Source organism: Myotis davidii, unplaced genomic scaffold (assembly GCF_000327345.1).
Source record: "Myotis davidii unplaced genomic scaffold, ASM32734v1 scaffold362, whole genome shotgun sequence".
Lineage (NCBI taxonomy): Eukaryota > Metazoa > Chordata > Mammalia > Chiroptera > Vespertilionidae > Myotis > Myotis davidii.
The window spans coordinates 371,485-389,748 of NW_006297152.1; the positions used below are offsets into that span (position 1 = coordinate 371,485).

The 18,264-nt window shown below is 49.7% G+C and overlaps 1 protein-coding gene across 1 annotated transcript in view; it reads left to right on the top strand.

The window, feature by feature from the left end:
• Positions 1 to 9: 9 nt before the first annotated feature.
• The window catches only part of VASH2 (vasohibin 2), a 37,422-nt gene continuing 19,167 nt past the window's right edge, over positions 10 to 18,264 (top strand). Inside the window, exons 1-4 of the mRNA XM_006772919.2 lie at positions 10 to 220; positions 8,668 to 8,756; positions 12,274 to 12,330; positions 12,882 to 12,956. Of these exons, the coding sequence (XP_006772982.1) occupies positions 140 to 220; positions 8,668 to 8,756; positions 12,274 to 12,330; positions 12,882 to 12,956 (302 nt within the window). The 5' untranslated portion in view covers positions 10 to 139. The remainder of the gene's footprint in view (positions 221 to 8,667; positions 8,757 to 12,273; positions 12,331 to 12,881; positions 12,957 to 18,264) is intronic.

The window sequence follows — 18,264 nt, forward strand, 5'->3', positions numbered from 1 at the left end:
CAGCAGGTCCCGGAGCAGCCACGCGCGGCCCGTGAGCCTCGCCACCAGCGGGGGCTCCGAGGAGGAGGACAAAGACGGCGGGGTGCTCTTTCACGTGAACAAGAGCGGCTTCCCCATCGACAGCCACACCTGGGAGCGCATGTGGATGCACGTGGCCAAGGTGCACCCCAAAGGGGGAGAAATGGTGGGCGCCATCAGGAACGCCGCCTTCTTGGCAAAGGTCAGTGGCTTCGAAGCAGGGGGGTGGGGTGGGCGGCGAGGGGACATTTCGGTCTGCACAGGGCAAATAGAGGCACTATCCACGTCCCGGGTTCTGCTACGAACACCCTTCCCCTCTCCAGTCTTCCCCACAACCCCCCCTCCCTTTGCTAAATTGAGATGTTTGTCTTGGAAGCCTTAGAAATGGGGGAGGGGGAGGTGGTGGCTGGCTGTCCTGGGACTCTGTGGTCTGTTGTGCCAAGGTTTCCTTGAATCTCTATCCAAACTCTATTATTTATTTACTCACCCCCATGTCCATCCTCTTTCAGCAAGAGCTGTAGCCGCTCTGTTGCAGCGGCGATGCCAAGAATGCACAGGTCCCCTAGGGATCCCACCCTGCTTCTCCCCTTTGGAGTCTCCCCCTTGCAAATGATTTATTAGGCTGTGAATGAATTTGACTCAACCAGTCAGACTTCTCAGCGTGAATCATTTCTAGACTTTTTGCCAATTTTTTTTTTATGACAGTGACTTTCACCTCTGAAACTTGCAAAAACAGTGAACTATCTCTCTTTTCCCGGCTTATCTGGGCTCCAAGGAAAAAAAAAAAAAGAAGTTTTGGCCATGCCTTAAAGGGGATGTTCCAGTCGACATGATGAATTAGTCTCACTGGATTGAGAAGGAGGCTTGGGAGTAGAACTCCTTTTACCTTGGAGAGAAGCCAGTGAGCTGATTGGGTTTGGTGGCCAAGGATCACTTAGCAAGAGGGAGGGAGGGAGATGTGCAGTGGTCGCTGTATGAAACATAAAATGCGAACGGGGGGAGAAATGCTGCCAGAGCCTGGAGGGGGTTGTAGCATGGCAGATGGTTTCCCTGGCACCCTGGGGACACTGGCATGGCTGAGAAGATTCCTGGGCAAGTCTAGGAATGCCAGACCTGAGACCTGGAAGGCCATCTGGTCGAGTCCCCAACCTGGAGCATCTGGTGACCTGAGCATCTGAGCCCTACAGGCCAGAAAGCTGCGTGTGCCCTTGGGAGAAGTGGCCCAGCCGGTAAGCTTCCTGTCGCAGTCAGTCACAGTGTCTTATTACTCTGCCGGTCAAGGAGCTCTTCATTGTGCCCAACAAGAGTGCTGCCTGCTTTCCTGTCAGCCGTAATTACCCTTGCTGAGACCTCCTTGAGCGTGAGAACAACGTTGGTCCTGGCTTGTGGTTCGGGCTTTGTCCATACTTAAGTGAGCCTTCTTTACTCAAGGACGAGCTGGGAGCCCTTAAACCTGGAGGAGAGGTGGCCACAGCCAACAGAGGCCTGTTCCTACCGCCCCATGCTGCCTTCCTAATTCAGCAACCCTGCTTCTAATTGTGGCTTCATCCTTCTCCCTTTCTCTATGGGAATCGGGAATGTTAGTATCTCCCTTCCGCGTTCTGAAGACCTCCTGAGAACCGGGGGCTCGTTGCCTCCCAGGGCAGCTGGTCCCAGGCCTAGCTGGATTTGATTAGTGGGAAAATCTTTCCTGAGACTGAACAGAAGTCCTCCTTCTCTCCCCTTAGTCACATGTCACCAGGGATTCTTGGGTTGCCCTTTGAGCCAGAGTAGCACATGCCAACTTCCTTTGCTACTCACAGCTCCCTAGAATGTCACTAGACGGGGCTCTTAGAGAGGAAGGGACTGAATTCCAGTCCTAGCTGTGCCACTTCTAGCTTACTTAAAATCTCTGATCTCAGTTTTCTCATCTATACAATGGGAGTAGGCCAGACTTCAAGTAAAGTTCTTTCCAACTCTCACATCCCATAATGTTATGACCCGTGAGTCTCCCGGTTCTAATGCTGACCTGTGTGACACCAGAGGTGCACGGAATTACGAGTCCTCAGAACTGTGACATCTGTCAGTCTGCACCTTCCTTTAGTCTCCTTTGTCCACAGGTAGCTCCTTTCACCTTTTCTTATTTGTTCGAGTTCCCAGATCAACTCACTCTTCTCTTCTTTCTAGGACAATGGCTAGTTTGAAATCAGTCAGTCCCCTAAAATAAGCACATATGAAACACAATATTCTAAATGTTGTCTGAGCAGCTTAGAACATAGATCACTACTTCCAGAGACCTCCGATACTGTGGCTGAATGCTGTGTTCTTAAAAAGGAGTGGTCCCTGCCCTGGCCAGGTGTTCAGTGGTTAGAGCATTGTGGGTTTGATCTACGTGTATGGGAAGCAACCAATCAATGTTTTTCTCTCTGTCTTCCCCCCACCCCATACACACACTCATCCCCTCCCTTCCACTCTCTCTAAAAATCAATGGAAAAAATACCCTCTGGTGAGGATTAACAACAACAAAGAGTGGTCTCTCTTTTTTTTTTATTTAATAGAGTGGCCATATTGTACTTTTATTTTTTTTTAATCCTCATCAGAGGATATGTTTTTATTGATTTTAGAGAGAGAGGAAGGGAGGGGGCGGGGGAGAGAAAGAGAGAGGAGGCTTATGGGCCCTGACAGGGATTGAATCCTCAATCTAGGTATGTGCCCTGACCAGGAATTGAACCCACAGCCGTTTTTGGTGTATGGGACGATGCTCCCACCAATGGAGCCACCTGGCCAGGGCCACATTGTACTATTGTAGTAACTTGTAGGTCACATTCGAACTCCTGCCAAGCCAGGACAACCCCAGCCCGAACGTGGGCATTGGCTTTCTGAGCCTAAGTAAAGAACTTAACATTTCTCTCTCTTACATGGTGTCATAATGGTTGGTTCTCCACCTCCTGCCCCATCATGGGATCCTACCTCTCCCTGGTCCCCACATTCCCCAAACCTTGACTCCTACACAGGCTTTGAGATGGGGACCGTTTCAAAAGCTGCTTTTTCTCGGTGCCACTCCTCTTGGATTCAAGGGCTATTCCTGCGCTCAGATTGGCAGACTTTTTCCTCTGGGACCAAGCCCTTTGCTCCTTTAACCAAACCGTTGCTTTACTGAGGAATTTGTAGAGAAGAGGAGGAAGTGATGGAAGGGTTGGAGAGTTTCAAGGAGATTATGTTTTTTGGCAAGAAAATTTGGCGAATAAGTGGGCGGAGGGAAGGTGTCAGAGGCCTAAGAGGGGGGGGCAGAATGCCCTTTCATTGGCCAGGGTTTTTTAGGGATAGTGCAAGAAAGCAGATCAAACCAGGTGGAGGATGATAGAGGATGGGAAGCCAGGGGCAGAGAGGGAGCTGGCCCAGAAAAAAAAACAGCTGGGCTGTTTCTTGCAGAACCCACATTCGGTTGTATCTCATTCTCACGTTGATCCCAAATTGGAAAGTAATTCACATTTCCTGAGAGAAGAGGTGAATGCTATGAGGTGAGACTTTGCTGCAAGCAGGGCTCCACTCCTGCCCCCTGCTGGTTCACTGGGCAGCTCCCTCCCTCCCTTGTTCTGCATTCAAGACCATCCACTGGTCTTTCCTGCTCAGCCCAAGGTTGTGGCCCCTGGGCCTCCATGGCAGGCTACCACCAACAGATTCCAGGCTGCTGCTGATGCAGGGGCCTGGGGCCCATCTTGGGCTCACGAGTGATGTTCCTTGCTCTCCTCCAGCAGACTCTTCTGCCTGGTGTCTGCCAAGAGCAGGAACAGCAGAAGGCTTTGCTTTGTCCTTTTTCTCTCTTGTTGAAGATCCCTGGTACCTGGGGTTCCAGCTGCCTCCCTGGCTCCTCTTCTAGCTCCCCCTTCTCTCCCACATGGTGATGATATGCACTTGTGTCCATCCACATCCCTTCTCCTTGCATTCTTCTTTTTTAAAAAATATATTTTTATTGATTTCAGAGAGGAAGGGAAAGGGAGAGATAGAAACATCAATGATGAGAGAGAATCATTGATCGGTTGCCTCCTGTGCACCTCCTGCTAGGGATTGAGCCCACAATCCAGGCATGTGCCCTAACAGGGAATCGAACCATGACTTCCTGGTTCATAGGTTGACGCTCAGCCACTGAGCCATACCGGCTGGGCTCCTTGCATTCTTCTGACAGGTCATTGTATTTGGCAAGAATGGAGTGAAATTGAGTCTGTCCATAAAAACCTTGCCTGTGGTTTGTTTCATCATTATTCTTGAGCAACCCTTTTCCTGTCCACTCCACTTCCCCCTCCCACTCCCTGACCCCTGACCACAGGCATAGTATGGAAAGGGTCATTTTACTTGTGCCCTCTAGATTCTGCCGCCATCAGCGGGGCTGTGGCTTAAGGGGACTGGATGCAGATGGCAGGAGGTGGGAATCTTGAGGGGAGGGGCCATGGGAAATCTAGGCTGGCATTTCAGGTGAAATAGAGCAGGAAAATGACAGGAGAAGAGACTCTCAGGTCCCCAGTCATGGAGAAAACAAAAGGAGTGTGCCCTGGGCTTTTTGTTTTGGGAAACAGTTGTACCAATTTACACTCCCATCCGCTGTATGGGAGCATCCTTGTCAGCAGTGAGTGTCCACGCTTCAGAGCATCCCTGCTAAATGGAGAGGTTAAACTGACACTCTGCACTGGCTTTAATGTGCATTTCCTAAATTATTAGTGAGTCTGAAGTTTTTTCCCAACTATTTATCCACTATTTGCATTTATTTTTTTGTGTGAATTGTCTTTTCACGGACATTTAAAGATTGTGGTAAAATATACATAACATATAGTTTACTATTTAAGTGTTCGGTTCTGCCCATTGTTGTGCGTGTAACATCACCACCTTCCATCTCCAAAACCTCTTCTTCTTCCCCAGTTGAAACTCTGTACCCCTTAAACAGAAACTCCCTCTTTCTCCCTCCCACCCCTAGCCCCTGGCAACCACCCTTCTTCTTTCTGTCTCTATGACCTTGGCAATTCTAGGAACTCATATAAAGGAATTGAACGATATTCGCGACTGGCTTATTTCACTTAGCGTGAGGTCCTCAAGATTTATCCCTGTTGTAACATGTGCCAGAATGGCCTTTCTTTTTATTGCTGAATAATATCCCATTGTGTGTACATGCCCCATCTTGTTTATTCATTCACCTGGTTTGCTTCCACCTTTTGGGGCCATTTAAATAAAAGGGACAGATTTATTTATTCATTTATTATTTTTATTGATTTCAGAGAGGAAGGGGGATGGGGAGAGAGAGAGAGAGAGAGAGAGATACATCAATGATGAGAGAGAATCATCAATCTGCTGCCTCCTGCACACCCAACACTGGGGATTGGGCCTGCAACGTGGTCCCTGACCAGGAATTGAACCGTGATCTCCTGGTTCATTGGTCGACATTCGGCCACCGAGTCATGCCAGCTCGGCCAGTTTTTTTTTTCTCGAGGCCCCAAAGTTTTCTCATCACCTTGTGTGAACACTTCATGAATTCAGGAGGTTAATGCATGGTCCCAGAAGGAAGTGGATGGTTTCATCCTCTTTTATTAGGGTGAGAAGGCATCTCAGGAATGCTCCCGAGTGTCCAGGGACTCAAGCCCTGCTGATTCTGTTTTCCTGAAAAGTGAAGACATTTCAGGCCTCCCTGTTGTCTGCCCCTGAAGGCACACTTCAGACGATAATAACACAGTGAACACTTAGAGAGCACCCAGTGCCAAGCTCCAAGGTGCACGTTGGATACGTAGGTTATAGAATCCTCATGACCAGCCCAGAAGGTTTGGAGTAGGTGATATTCTCCTGTTTTATCGGGAAGGTAACAGAGGCTTAGAGAGGTCATGTAGCTTGACCAGGGGCCACAGCCAGCAGGTGACAGAGCAGGGACTCCAACCTCGTTGTGTTGGACGCGTCATCACAACTGAAGGAGCCCACCTGGCTAATAGTTCATCGTCCTGTGGAGGCATTGGCAGCCCGAGGGGCCGGTTGGGAGCTGAGTCCCAGCCTGAGTCGCAGTCAGCTCTCCCAGATGTCAGAGTTGTAGCCAGATGACATCATCCCCTCAGCAGCCTCGGCCCCTCTTCCTGCCACAGCTCTGCTCCTCAGCTGGGGTTTGGGGAATGTGGCCACTCGCTCTCGGCAGGGGCTGAGGTAACCAGGCAGCTGTTCTTAAAAACCTTTGGGCGCCACTGAGCTTCTATTCTGAGGACCAGCTGCCGCCTGACTCCCACCCCGTCATCCGGCTCTTGTGGGCTCTGTTGAGTTTGCTGGAGTTGAAATAATTTGGTGGTTGGCCCCCACGGCCGGTTGACTCAGAACCCCATCACTCTGGCCACCTCGGGGCTGTGGTCAACGGATGCCCCTCTGGGGATCCCTTAGGTGGCCCGTGCTTCTATGGGGCATTTCCCTGTGCTTACCAGCTTTTCTGTTAAATAGGTACTCTTCTGTGTGGAAGCATGCTCATGACTTCATAAACTGTATCATCCCGCCTCTCTCTCTGTGCCCCTCCCCCTTTGTGCCTGCTCTAGAGCTGGGAGCACAACAAGTACTAAAGAGATGTTTGTGCGCATCTCCCATTCTCTCTGCTTCTCTGCGGAATTTCTGGCACGCTCTTACACAGAATTCCCCGTTTGGGTATATCAGTGGATGTTACTGCACACACACAAAAAATAAGGACAAACCAGATACGTCTTGGTGTTCGTTAGGGTAGAAAACACAAAGGTACACTTCATTTTTAAAAAAAAAATACGTTTTTATTGATTTTAAAGAGAGAAGAAGAGGGAGAGAGGGAAACATCAATGATGAGAGAGAATCATTGATTGGTTGCTTCCTGCATGCTCCCTACTGGGGATTGAGCGCACAAAGCAGGCATGTGCCCTGATTGGGAATCAAATCAGTGACCTCTCAGTGCATGGGATGATGTTCAACCAACTGAGCGACACAGGCCACAGCTACACTTCATTTTTTGACTGTGTGTGTGTGTGTGTGTGTGTGTGTGTGAGGGAGGGTGAGGGGCATGTGAGCAAATGTTCCAATTTGCTCCCAAAAATGACTCTCCAAGACAAGAATGTGATTTGAGTTGATATGTTGTAATCGAAATGTAGTTCACAGAACAGCTGTGTGTGCACACACTCTTACATTCACACACACACACAGCACCTTGGCTGTGAAGTAGGAAGTGTGACTAGTTTCCTTTCTGTTGAAGGGGCAGTTGCTGTGAAGTAAGAAGTCTCAAAGCCAAGAGAGAATAGAGGCGCGGAGAGGAAAAGAATGTCAAGTAGCATTATAAGTAAATGCAGCCTCGGCTACAGAAGTATGAGCAGCCCTCTCCATTCCCCCTCCACCTCCCACCCTCCTCAGGCCCAGTGCCAGCATGCCCTCCAGCCTCACGGTGGGGCCTGAACCCAGGGAGCTGGGAGAGCTCTGGTGCCCAGCAAACTGCCCAGCACTGTCCCCAAGTCAGTTGACCAGTGTCTTCACTGTCCATCAGCTAAGCCCTAAATCCCCAGGGCCTCCCTGTCAGTTTTCTCCCAGGATGGAACTAATCTGTCCTGAAGCCCTTTCTGCTCCTTCCTAAGCACATAGGCCTGCAGGAGCCTCCTCTCCTTCCTGACAACGCACTGCAGGGACCTCAGGCCCACATGAGCCAAGTGCCTCTGCCCCCAATGGCCCTACCCCACCAGCGAGGCCGAAGATGAGAAACTGAGAAACATACAGGGGGAGAGAAAGCAAAAATCGTCCCTCACTTCCCAGGAGTGACTGGATTGGAAGCCCCAGCCTGTTCTCACTCCCAGCCTCGTTGGCAGCCTGCTCCATGCTGAGTGCTGTCTGAGCTCTCAATTCCAGACAAGAGGCACCTACCTCCCCCTCTGGCGTCCTTGCCTGCAATTGCTCCTTTCTCCTCCCTGCAGGGCTTAGCACTCTTCCCTGCAGGACTTGTAGACACTTGGTGAATGTTGACCAAGAGGCAGACTAGGGAACCAAGAGGTGGCGGGGCGGCCCTAAGGGGGGAAGGGTGAGGTGGCTTATGAGTCAGAGGAGCTGCACTTACCTGGGAAGAGTGAAGGCAAGAGGAGACTCTATCCTCATCCATCTGGGTCTAGACTCATAGGAGGGAGGAGATGGGCATTGCACGGAGTGGTGTTGAGAAGAAATGGCGGCCAAGGCGCCCAATATTGCATTTCTTCAGGGCACCATTCATCTTGCGTTCAGTGGGGCACATAGAATGGGTCACACCAACCATGCAGCAAAAGGTTCAGTCATGCAGTGAAAAATGTGAGGGTTAATGGAGCGCCTCTGAACATCCTGGGCCAGGCTCAGTGGGGGAAACTATACGGCATGGTCCTTGGCCTCAGTGAATGGCTGAGGCTCCCTGGGGAGGCTGGCTGTGTTCACACTCACAATACACAGAAGGCCATAGAGAGTCACTGTGACCCACGGTGGAGTGTGTATAGAAGGAATGCAGAGAGGGAGGACTTCAGCAGGGGACCAGCTGGTGTGGGGAAACCTTGTCCAGGAGGTACCACTTGAACAGGTGACCATGGCAGGGTGGCCATCTGCTCCCAGGAGCAGTTCTCTGGTGGTCTCAGTCCTGGGCCTGCCACCAAGCACTGGGCCCCAAAAAGATCTCTCTCTACTTCTCTGCAGCCTTCAATACCCCAGGTTCCAAACTACAGGCTGTCGATGACGATCCCAGACTGGCTCCAGGCAATTCAGAACTACATGAAGACACTACAGTATCCTTCCCACGAGGGTCTGAGCAGACACAGCCAGGGGACAGGCGTGGTGATTGCAAGCCTGGTGGCCTGTCTTTCCCCAGCTGGTCAGCAAATACTCTCTAAGGTTGGTGAGGCCGGCATGGAGGGAGGCCACTATGTGAGAGTCTAGAAGGAGTGATAACAGAGGATGTAATTACAATGATCAGACCCCCGCCCTTTTGAGCAGGATGTGGGCCAGGATGGCAAGAAGGCAGTGAGATAGTGGTGGGCCACCTTGAGCCCCTCTGCCTTCCAGCTTCTCTTTCTCCACTTCCTCCTCCTCAGTCATCTTTCCCTCTTTCTTCCTCTGCAGTCTTTCTCCCTCTTCCCTCCTAGTCTTCTGTTCCTTTTCTTTCCTCTCTCACTTTTTGCCTTCATCTTGACTGCTCATAATCTACTGGAGGCCCAGCTGGCGCTGCTTTTGGCTCCCCAAGTGGCCTCGGCTGGTGGCCTTACGCCGTTCCTTGTGACTGAATGGGGCTCTCTCCCCTCATTTGAGCTTGAAATAGAGCTGGGGATCCCGTGGGTCCAGGCTGGGTTCAGACCAGCCAGACTGTTTTTCTTCACCTCCAGGGTTCCCAGGTTGTTTGCAGTCAGGTTAGATCAGTTCCGAGGTTCTGCGGCAGCAACATTGTCAGGACAAAGAGCCAGAGGCGGATGGCCCACTGGCTGCTCTGGTGTTTTATCAGGGGTAGGGGAAGAGGGGAGCTGGGCTGGCAGAGGTATATGTGAGAGGGACAAGCCATTTGGCCCAAGCAAGTCAGTAGCATCTCGGAGCTAAGCCAGCATCAGACGCCCTGTAGACCTCCAGCACATTGTCCAGGATGCCAAGTCTCTTCTGGCCTCTGTCCTTCTTCCCTAAAGACCTAGAATGTAGCAGAAAGGATTTCACGGGCACTGGCCTGTATCCCACGCGCTCTCTGTGCTATAGGCAAGATTTATTGTGACTTCCCTGAAGGGATGAATACTACCAGGTGGGAACAACACCAGTTCTGCTGTTTGGGTCGGCAGATTATTCGATTAGCCTCTCAGTTTCCACTTTATAGATTATGAACTCCCCCACGGGGCATCTTCCCGGTGGGATCCTGAAGCGATGTTACAAGGAGAAAGTAGCGCCACCCTCTGCTCCAGCCCTGGGAGTGTGTTGATCCCCAAACTGGACCCCACCTGGGGAGCTTTGTGTGGTCCAGAAGCATAAACTCCTACCAGGGTAGACTTGGACCCCAAGAGCTGAGCCTTCCTGGATGTGACTGACTTCCTCACAGAACATTCCAGAAAGCAACAGAAATTAGAATGGTTCCTTCCTTCTGTCTATGACATGGGCTTCACAAGGACCACTTGAGCAGAGATGAAAGAGAATGAGCCTGGTGGGGAGAATTTGCATTCTCTGGTAAACCCAGCAGCACACCCTCAGCCAGGTTTTCATTGTTGCCCTGAAGGAGCTGCTTTGGCACTTTTCTCTGATGCATTATGATGGTCACTGACCCAGGTCACTGACTGAAGGGACGGCCCGGCCGGCTGCTGGACTGTGCTCCCTGTCACCTGACCATTGGAGCCACCACATAAAGAAAGCAGAGGGTGGTCTCTGTTCTAGCTTCTGTCCAGACTTTCACTTAGTTCCTTGGAATTTCCTATTGCTTTGTCCTGAACAACATGACCAGTGCTAGAGTCAGGGACCTTTCGGGGCCAGTCCTGACTATAGACGTGTGCAGTGGGCAGTAGCGATATGGAAAGACAAATCCTGCCTTCCCTTCTGACAGCCTCGGGGTCTTGGCCAGCAGGAGTGCTGATTTTGCACTGTGTTCTGGGAAGAGGTATCACCTGACTTTGCTGAAGGCGAACTCAGTCAGTGAGTCTTTCACCCTGAAGGCAATGTTTATAGGAATTCCCTCCCCAGCTCACTTGCAGGAGCTGAAAACTCTTAGGAATTGAGAAAAGATGGCCAGATAATTTTTCATTATTTTATTACCATGAGTTTGTCTCACTTTATGTACAAGATGTACAAACTATATATATATATACAGGGAAAGCTGGGCATCTGCATTGCATTTTTGCCATTTGAATTCTACTTTAAATATACCAGAATCTCATTGTTTGAATGGCATCTTTGGTAAAGTAAAAAAATCACCTAACAATGAGAGTAGATTTTTTTCTTTCATCTAGGTTTTTGTGTATTATTTTTCTAAAAACTAGGCAAGCCTATATTGTTATTGGTTATTCTTATGTTCGTGCCAGTACTTTCCAAATTATGTGCTTATTAAAATCAGCCCCTGGTCCTTGCCCTGGAACTTCCAATTTAACAGTCCAAGATGAGGTGACTCTGAATGGCATTTAGGGTTAAAACCATGGCCTGAAATCAAAATCTCCCAAGGTCGAGCCCAGAATGTGCTTATAATGAGCTGCTCAGGTGGTGGTTCCATGTGCTCGTGTCTGAGTGGCCAAGCACATTTGTGGCAGGGAGGACACCGAGCCCTTCTCAGGAGGGTGTTTAGCACCAGCCTCTACAGCTGCCTCCACCACAGTAGGGGCACACATCTAACCTCATACACCCTCCCTGCCTGGGCTACAAGTTCACAGTTCATTAGCAATTCCCAAACATACCCTTTTTAAATAGAATTTTGTTTGAGGCAGTATAGGGAAATGCCCAAAGCAACGTTTTTCAAGCTCAGAAAAATTAAGATCCAGTCTCAGAGAAGAGAGCATGACATTAGGGAATCTTTGTCATTTACAATGACCTGGTACCGGCTCTCCAGTTCCTGAGACCGTCTGGGCAACTAGCTAAATCCAAGGCTGTGGGTAATATTGTCATCTCGCATTTAGTAATCAATGTCAAGTGTCAGTTCAGGCATGAAATGAAAGTAAGCTCTGCTGCAGTCTGAGAAACTCTACTGCCATCCATCTACTCTTCCGTATATATTTATTCCCTTCTTCCTTCCTTCCTTCCTTCATCCATCTATCCAGCCAGCCAGGCACCCATCCACCTACCCTTCTATCTATCCAACCATTTATCCACCCTTCCATTCATCAGTTATATTCATCCTTTCTTCCTTTCATCCATTCACCCATTCATTAACCCACCATCCATTCATCTACCTTTCCACCCATCTATTTATCCATCTGTCTACCCATTCATTCACTTATTCCTCATTCACTAGATTTATGTCGGGCTTGATGGTTGATATAAAGATGATAAACAAATGGTCCCAACTCTCAAAGAGCTTTTAGTCTAGTAGATGAATTAAGACATGTATTCAACTAACCAGAATACAGAGCAGATTGAATACGGCTATTCTAAAGGTCGAAGGTGCTTTGGGGCCTAAATTAGAAGTTAGATTTCCAGGCAGGACAGTGGAGGATGTTGACTACCTTCTGGCTACTGGACACCTGGAAAGCTCTCACTCCCTCATCTCATTGAGAAATCAATGCATAGCTTCCTCTGTTGGATTCCTGGGACTTTGGAGTTTTCTCTTACTTTCCCTTTACATACTTCACACAGATATAATCATACAGGGACGCAGTTCTTTGAAATTAGAAAAATGAGGCCACTGAGTGGGTAAGTGGTGCATGATCTGTGGGCCAGGTGACCTCTTTCCTACCTGAAAGCTGCTAACTCCCTCTCCCGCCCTCCATCCCTGTATCCCAGTGCTCACTTTCCTGGTCCGTAAGGGGTGGAGACGGGGTGTGGATTGTGGGTGACCCAGGGCCATGTTGGAGGTGGGGTTTAGGTCTGAACCACCCTGACAGCTGAGCTCAGTGGTGGAGACTAACTCGTTCAGGGGGTGGGGGATGCCTATGAAATGTGTTTCATGTGGCCTCCTTTACTCCATGTGATGCCCCTAGTCCAGGGGCAATGGGAGGACACTATAGAATATGGTCACTAACATCCAGGAACTAGCTCTTGGAGAGAGGAGTGGAGAATTTAGGATTTTATTTCTGCCAGGTGTGTATGTGCTTTGGCGTCCTCCTGCAAAGTGGGTCCTCCCTTTTCCCTCTGTATTCCTACATGGTGCCTAGTGTGAGGACAGGCATGCTGACAGATTAACAGACAGACCAGTTGCATTATTAAGTAAGTCCTAAGACCCTTTGCTGTGCTCTATCCTACAGGTTAATGGAAACAGCGAAAGAAATGACTCGAGAGTCCTTGCCTATTAAATGCCTTGAAGCTGTCATCCTGGGCATGTATCCTTTAAGTTACCTTTGCTTAAGTTTAATCCACAGTTGGACGGTGGCCTCACTGGGGGGCTGGTGTGTCTTCAATGTCCTAGGTCCACAGAGGTGATGACCATTGTCTCTTTGGAGGACTAAGCTCCCCTGTTGTGTCTCTTTAATGTCCACCATCTGGAGTGGAACCAAATCAGAGCTTGGTTCCTTGGACCATCATCACTGTAACCTGTTAGCTAGAGCCTGTATCAGGGCCAGCTCTTAGGCCGGCCTCACTAGTCCCAAGGAGAATTCTAACTTGGAGGGACTAGAGAGAGTGCATCATTGTATTTTGCATTCATCTGGCATCGCAACAGGAAAGGCACTCAAAGGGAAATGGGGTCTTCCAAACCCATCTCTAGGGAAATTTCTAAGAGTGGATTGTGGAAGAGACCGTGTAGTGGTGTAGTGTCCTGACTGCAGAACGTAGAGCTAAAACCAAGGCCTGGTCTCTCTCACACTCTCTGTTCCATTTTCCACAAGACTCCTGGCTCCTCAGCTGAATATGGCCCAGAAAACTGTGATGGCACTGACGTACTAGGGGTGAAGGCAGTAGAACATGATCCGATAGAAGAGCAAAGAAACTCCCAGTCCTTTGGGGTGATGGCTAGAAGGGCCTGTGACCAAGAGAAGAACATGGCAAGATGTGGGCTTGAGAGGTGGTCCCAAGTCAGACCAGTTAGGTCCTTGGGTGCTGTGCCAAGAAGTGTGACCTTTTGCAAAAAGGCAATGGGCAGCCCAGGTGAAAGCTCTGGAGCAGAGCTGTGACATCATCAGGTGTGCGCTTCAGAGAGGTAATCCGTAGGGCAGGTTGAAGAGCGGACGGGAAGGTTGGGGCTGGATCTGCAGAGCCAGGTAGGAGCAGTTACATGAGGGAAATGGTGGTGCTTGGACCATAGTCCTGGCAACGGGAATGGATTGGAGAGACAGTTTCAAGAGATATGAAGGAGATAGAATTTGCAGGCCTTGGAGGCCAGCTAGGTATAGAAGCTGATGAGGAAGGGATCAGCAAATACAGGTTTCTGGATTAAGCGACAGTCTGTGCAGGAGGGGCTGAAGGGGTAAGAATGACAGACAGGTGAGATACGTCAGCACAGATGTGAACGAAGATAGCAGCAAGGAAGGCGTTGGGGGTGTCATCAACTTGTGGACCAACAGATGGGAGGAGTTAGAGGAGAAAGAGGCGGTGACTTTACATTTCTGCTTGGAAAACCGGGGATGGGATGATCCTTCAACAGTCCAAGGGAAGGACTTAAAAAGGAGGATTAGGTTTATGGGGAGATGAGTTCAGATTTGGCTGTGTTGGATTTGAGGTGCCTGTGGGGTGCCGGGTGGGGTATCGGGAGTGTGGAGCTCAGGAGGGGCTTAGCGCCCGAAATGCCACTTTGGGAGCCGTGTGTTTAAGGGGTGGCAGGTGCTGTTCATGAAGAAGAGAAAAAACTCAAGGATGAAATCTCATTATTTTTTGGCCTAATTGACACACAAAGCCCATAAACGACACCGACAAGGACAACTCCAAAGGTAGAAGGTAATCCGGCAAAGAGGTACAGAAATGAGCGGAAGGATGGGTGGCTGAGAATCAGACGGGACAGTGGGACATTTTTATGGAAAGGGTACTTTCCGCCCTTCTGCAGTCTGCAGAGCACTGGCAGGCCTGGTCTGAACAAGATTGTCCACAGGTGCCCGGGCTGACATTTCAAGAGTGGAAACTTGAGCCTTACAGAAGCCCCTCCCCAACCCCCTGTCAGACCTCCTCCCTGCTTCTCACAGAGATGAAAGGGGTGTCTGGGGAGTCCAGCAGGAGTGCAGGATCAGGGTGGGTGGGGGCAGCAGACGGCTCAGGGCCCCACTCCCCCCTCCCCCCCGTGGCAAGAGGCAGCACAGCTGTTGGGCAGAGCCTCCTGCAAGTTTAATGGGGGTGAACAGTTGTTGGGGATTTGCTGGGGGAGATCAGAGAAGGAGATCACAAACACAGACCCTTCGCTGGGTGAACAGTTCCCTTCAGACCACCCGCTGATGGATGTCCGAGTGCACCTGGGCCATCTTGCTTTACAACAGTCATGCACACAGGAGACTTGACCCTGTGCAAATTTATAAATTCAAACCTTACTTGAAGTTACAGGAATTACCTAAAAACTTTTAGGCCTGGCCAGGGTGGCTCAGTGGTTGAGCATCAACCTGTGAACCAGGAAGTCACGATTCAATTCCCGGTCATCGCCCATGCCCAGGTTGCAGGCTCAATCCCCAGTGTGGGGCGTGCAGGAGGCAGCTGATCAATGATTCTCTCTCATCATTGATGTTCCTATCTCTTCCTCTCTGAAACCAATAACAATATATATATTAAAAATCATTGCCGAAGCCGGTTTGGCTCAGTGGATAGAGCGCGGGCCTGCGGACTGAGGGGTCCCGGGTTCGATTCCGGTCAAGGGCATGTACCTGGGTGGCTTGGCTCAGTGGCTGGCTAGAGCGTCAGCCGGCAGACTCAAGGGGCCCAGGTTCGATTCCGGTCAAGGGCATGTACCTTGGTTGTGGGCACATCCCCAGAGGGGAGTGTGCAGGAGGCGGCTGGTTGGTGTTTCTCTCTCATCGATGTTTCTGACTCTCTATCTCTCTCCCTTCCTCTCTGTAAAAAATCAATAAAATATATATAAAAACAAAAACAAAAAAAAACAACAACTTAGAATTGTGGGGCTAGACCTATGACGAGCCTCTGGGCCTGTCCAAATCCAAGGATATGCTCTTGCTTTTCCTTTGTTCTTGCTGGTGTCACATTTAAGAAAACTGTGGGGAGGGTGGAGTAATTCGGCTCTCACTGCCGAACTCAGGGAAATTTGACCCTTGGACACAGACAAGAAACACAGCCCTGAATTCTAAAAGCTACAGCGTCTTTGTCTTTGCTCTTTGCTCTGTGTCAGCATCCCTGTGGCCTGCTTTGCTCACGGGCACAGTGAAGGACAGGACTTGGGTCATCTGTCTGGGCCTTCACGCCCCCCGCCCCCTGCCCCCGCCACAGGGAAACAATTGGTGCCTTGGCAACCTTGGCTCTTCTTTGAAGCCTGTGTCCTTCCTGTGTTCTCTCGTCTCGCTAGCCCGGAATTCAGGATTCATTCACAGAGAGCCACGGTTTCCGTCTTGCCCGAGCACGTGGGCACACTTTCTCGTGCGTGCTGGAGTGATAGACCTTTGGTTCCAAATGGCTTTTGAATAACGGCAGCGCTTTTGGGGACCCTAGCTGACCCTGGCGGGGCTTAATTGTGGTAGTAAAGTACAGTGGGGCCTTGACTTACGAGTTTAATTCGTTCCGAGACCGAGTTCGTTAAGGAGCTCGTTAACTCAAATTACTCTAGCAACGCAAAAAATCGGCCGAGAGACAGCTGATATCTCAAAAAACTTGTTAGTTGGGACACTTGTAAGTCAAGGCCCCACTGTACTATGGTTTATTTATGTGATTCATTAGCAGAGGCACATTAGGCACATCCCCAGCAGGCTGGCTGGTGGGGCCTTTTCCAGGGGCTCAGGGCCGTGCTGGTCCTTCTTTCCCAAAAAGCTCAGGCTATTTCCCTGCCCTCACCACACCTCCTTGTCTCCCCCCACCCTCGCTTTGGTTCCCCACTGCTCCAGGACCCATGGCTTTACTGATGGCTCTAATGATGGAACGTCCTAGAGATAGTGACTTGTGACAAGATGCACCTTCTAGTGGTCTCTCCCATCCTCTCCCCACGCCCACTCGCCCCGTGGCTGACTCTACTTGTCCCAGGAGAGTCATGTTGGGGCCTCTTCTCTTAGGTCCCCAGGCTTGCCTCTTACAGCACACTTCATATTGTGAGTTTGTTTTTTTAGTTTTATTGATATGTAATCAACATATAGTACTATGTACAGCACAATAGATTTACATCTATTGTGACTGTGGGGTTTTAAAAATTGTGGTAAAATATTCATGATATAAACTTACCACATCATTTAAAAAAAATTTTTAATCCTTACTCAAAGATATATTTATTGATATTAGAGAGAGAGGAATGGAGAGAGGGAGTGAAAGAAACATTGATGTGCGAAACATCAATTCGTTGCCTCCAGTACGTGCTCCAACTGGGAATCCAACTGCAACCCAGGTTATGTGCCCTGTCTGGGAGTCGAACCCTCAACCTGTTGGTGTGTGGGATGATGCTCCCACCATCTGAGTCACCCGGCCAGGGCTACCCTCTTACTTTTAAGTGTGCAGTTCAGGGGCATTGAGAACGTTCACATTTTGGTGTAGCCATCACCACCGTCCATCTCCAGAACTTCCTCTCCTCAACTGAAATGGCACACCCATTAAACACCGACTTCCCATGCCCTCCTCCCCAGCCCCAGGCAACCATCACTCTACTTTTTGTCTCTCTGAATTTGACTACTGCAGATGCCTCATAAAATGGATTTATACAGTATCTATCCTTTTGTGACTGGCTCATTTCACTTAGCATAATGTCCTTAAGATTCATCTATGTCCTAGCATCTGTCAGAATTATCTGCTTCTTAAAAATGTATCGTTGACACTATTACAGATGTTCCCCATTTCCCCCTCCCCTCACCCACCTACACCCAGCCCCGTCAGAATTATCTTCTTTTTCAAGGCTGAATGATACTCCATTGTATGTACTAGTATATACCCCACTTGTTTATCAGTTCCTCTGTCCATGGACACTTGGGTTGTTTCCACCTTTTGACAATTGTGAGTGATGCTGCTGTGAACAGGGGTGTGCAAGTATCTGTTCTAGTCCCTGCTTTTAATTCTTCTGGATCTAGACCCAGAGGTCGAATTGCTGGATCATGGGGTTAAGTCTACGTCTAGTTTTTTTCAAGGAATCACTATTCTGACCATATTGTGTCCCTTTTGAGTCTCTCTCTCCATCAGACTTGCAAAGAAGGGCTGCGTTCTTCACCGTTGGCCCTACACCCCCGCCCAGCAGGCCGTTGGTCCAGGACGCGCTCAGTGTTTGTTACACTGACTTAAATAACTGAGGAATGCCCTTAAGCCAGCCCCAGAGAACTCGCCCCAGAAAGCAAGAAAGAATTTATGTAAGAGGCCTCAGAAGGATGTGATCTCACTCCTTGACTGCCAGTTCATCTCACATGACGAAGTGGCGAGAAAGCAGGAGAAGTCATTTTGGAGAGAATAGCCCTCCATGATCACATTGAGGTCAAGGCTAACCTCGGGGCTGTGGGCTGAGTTCTAGCAGCTTCTGTTTTTTAAGGGTGTCTGGATTAGCTCCCGCCCGCTGCCCCCCACCCCCCCGCCCCACCCCCA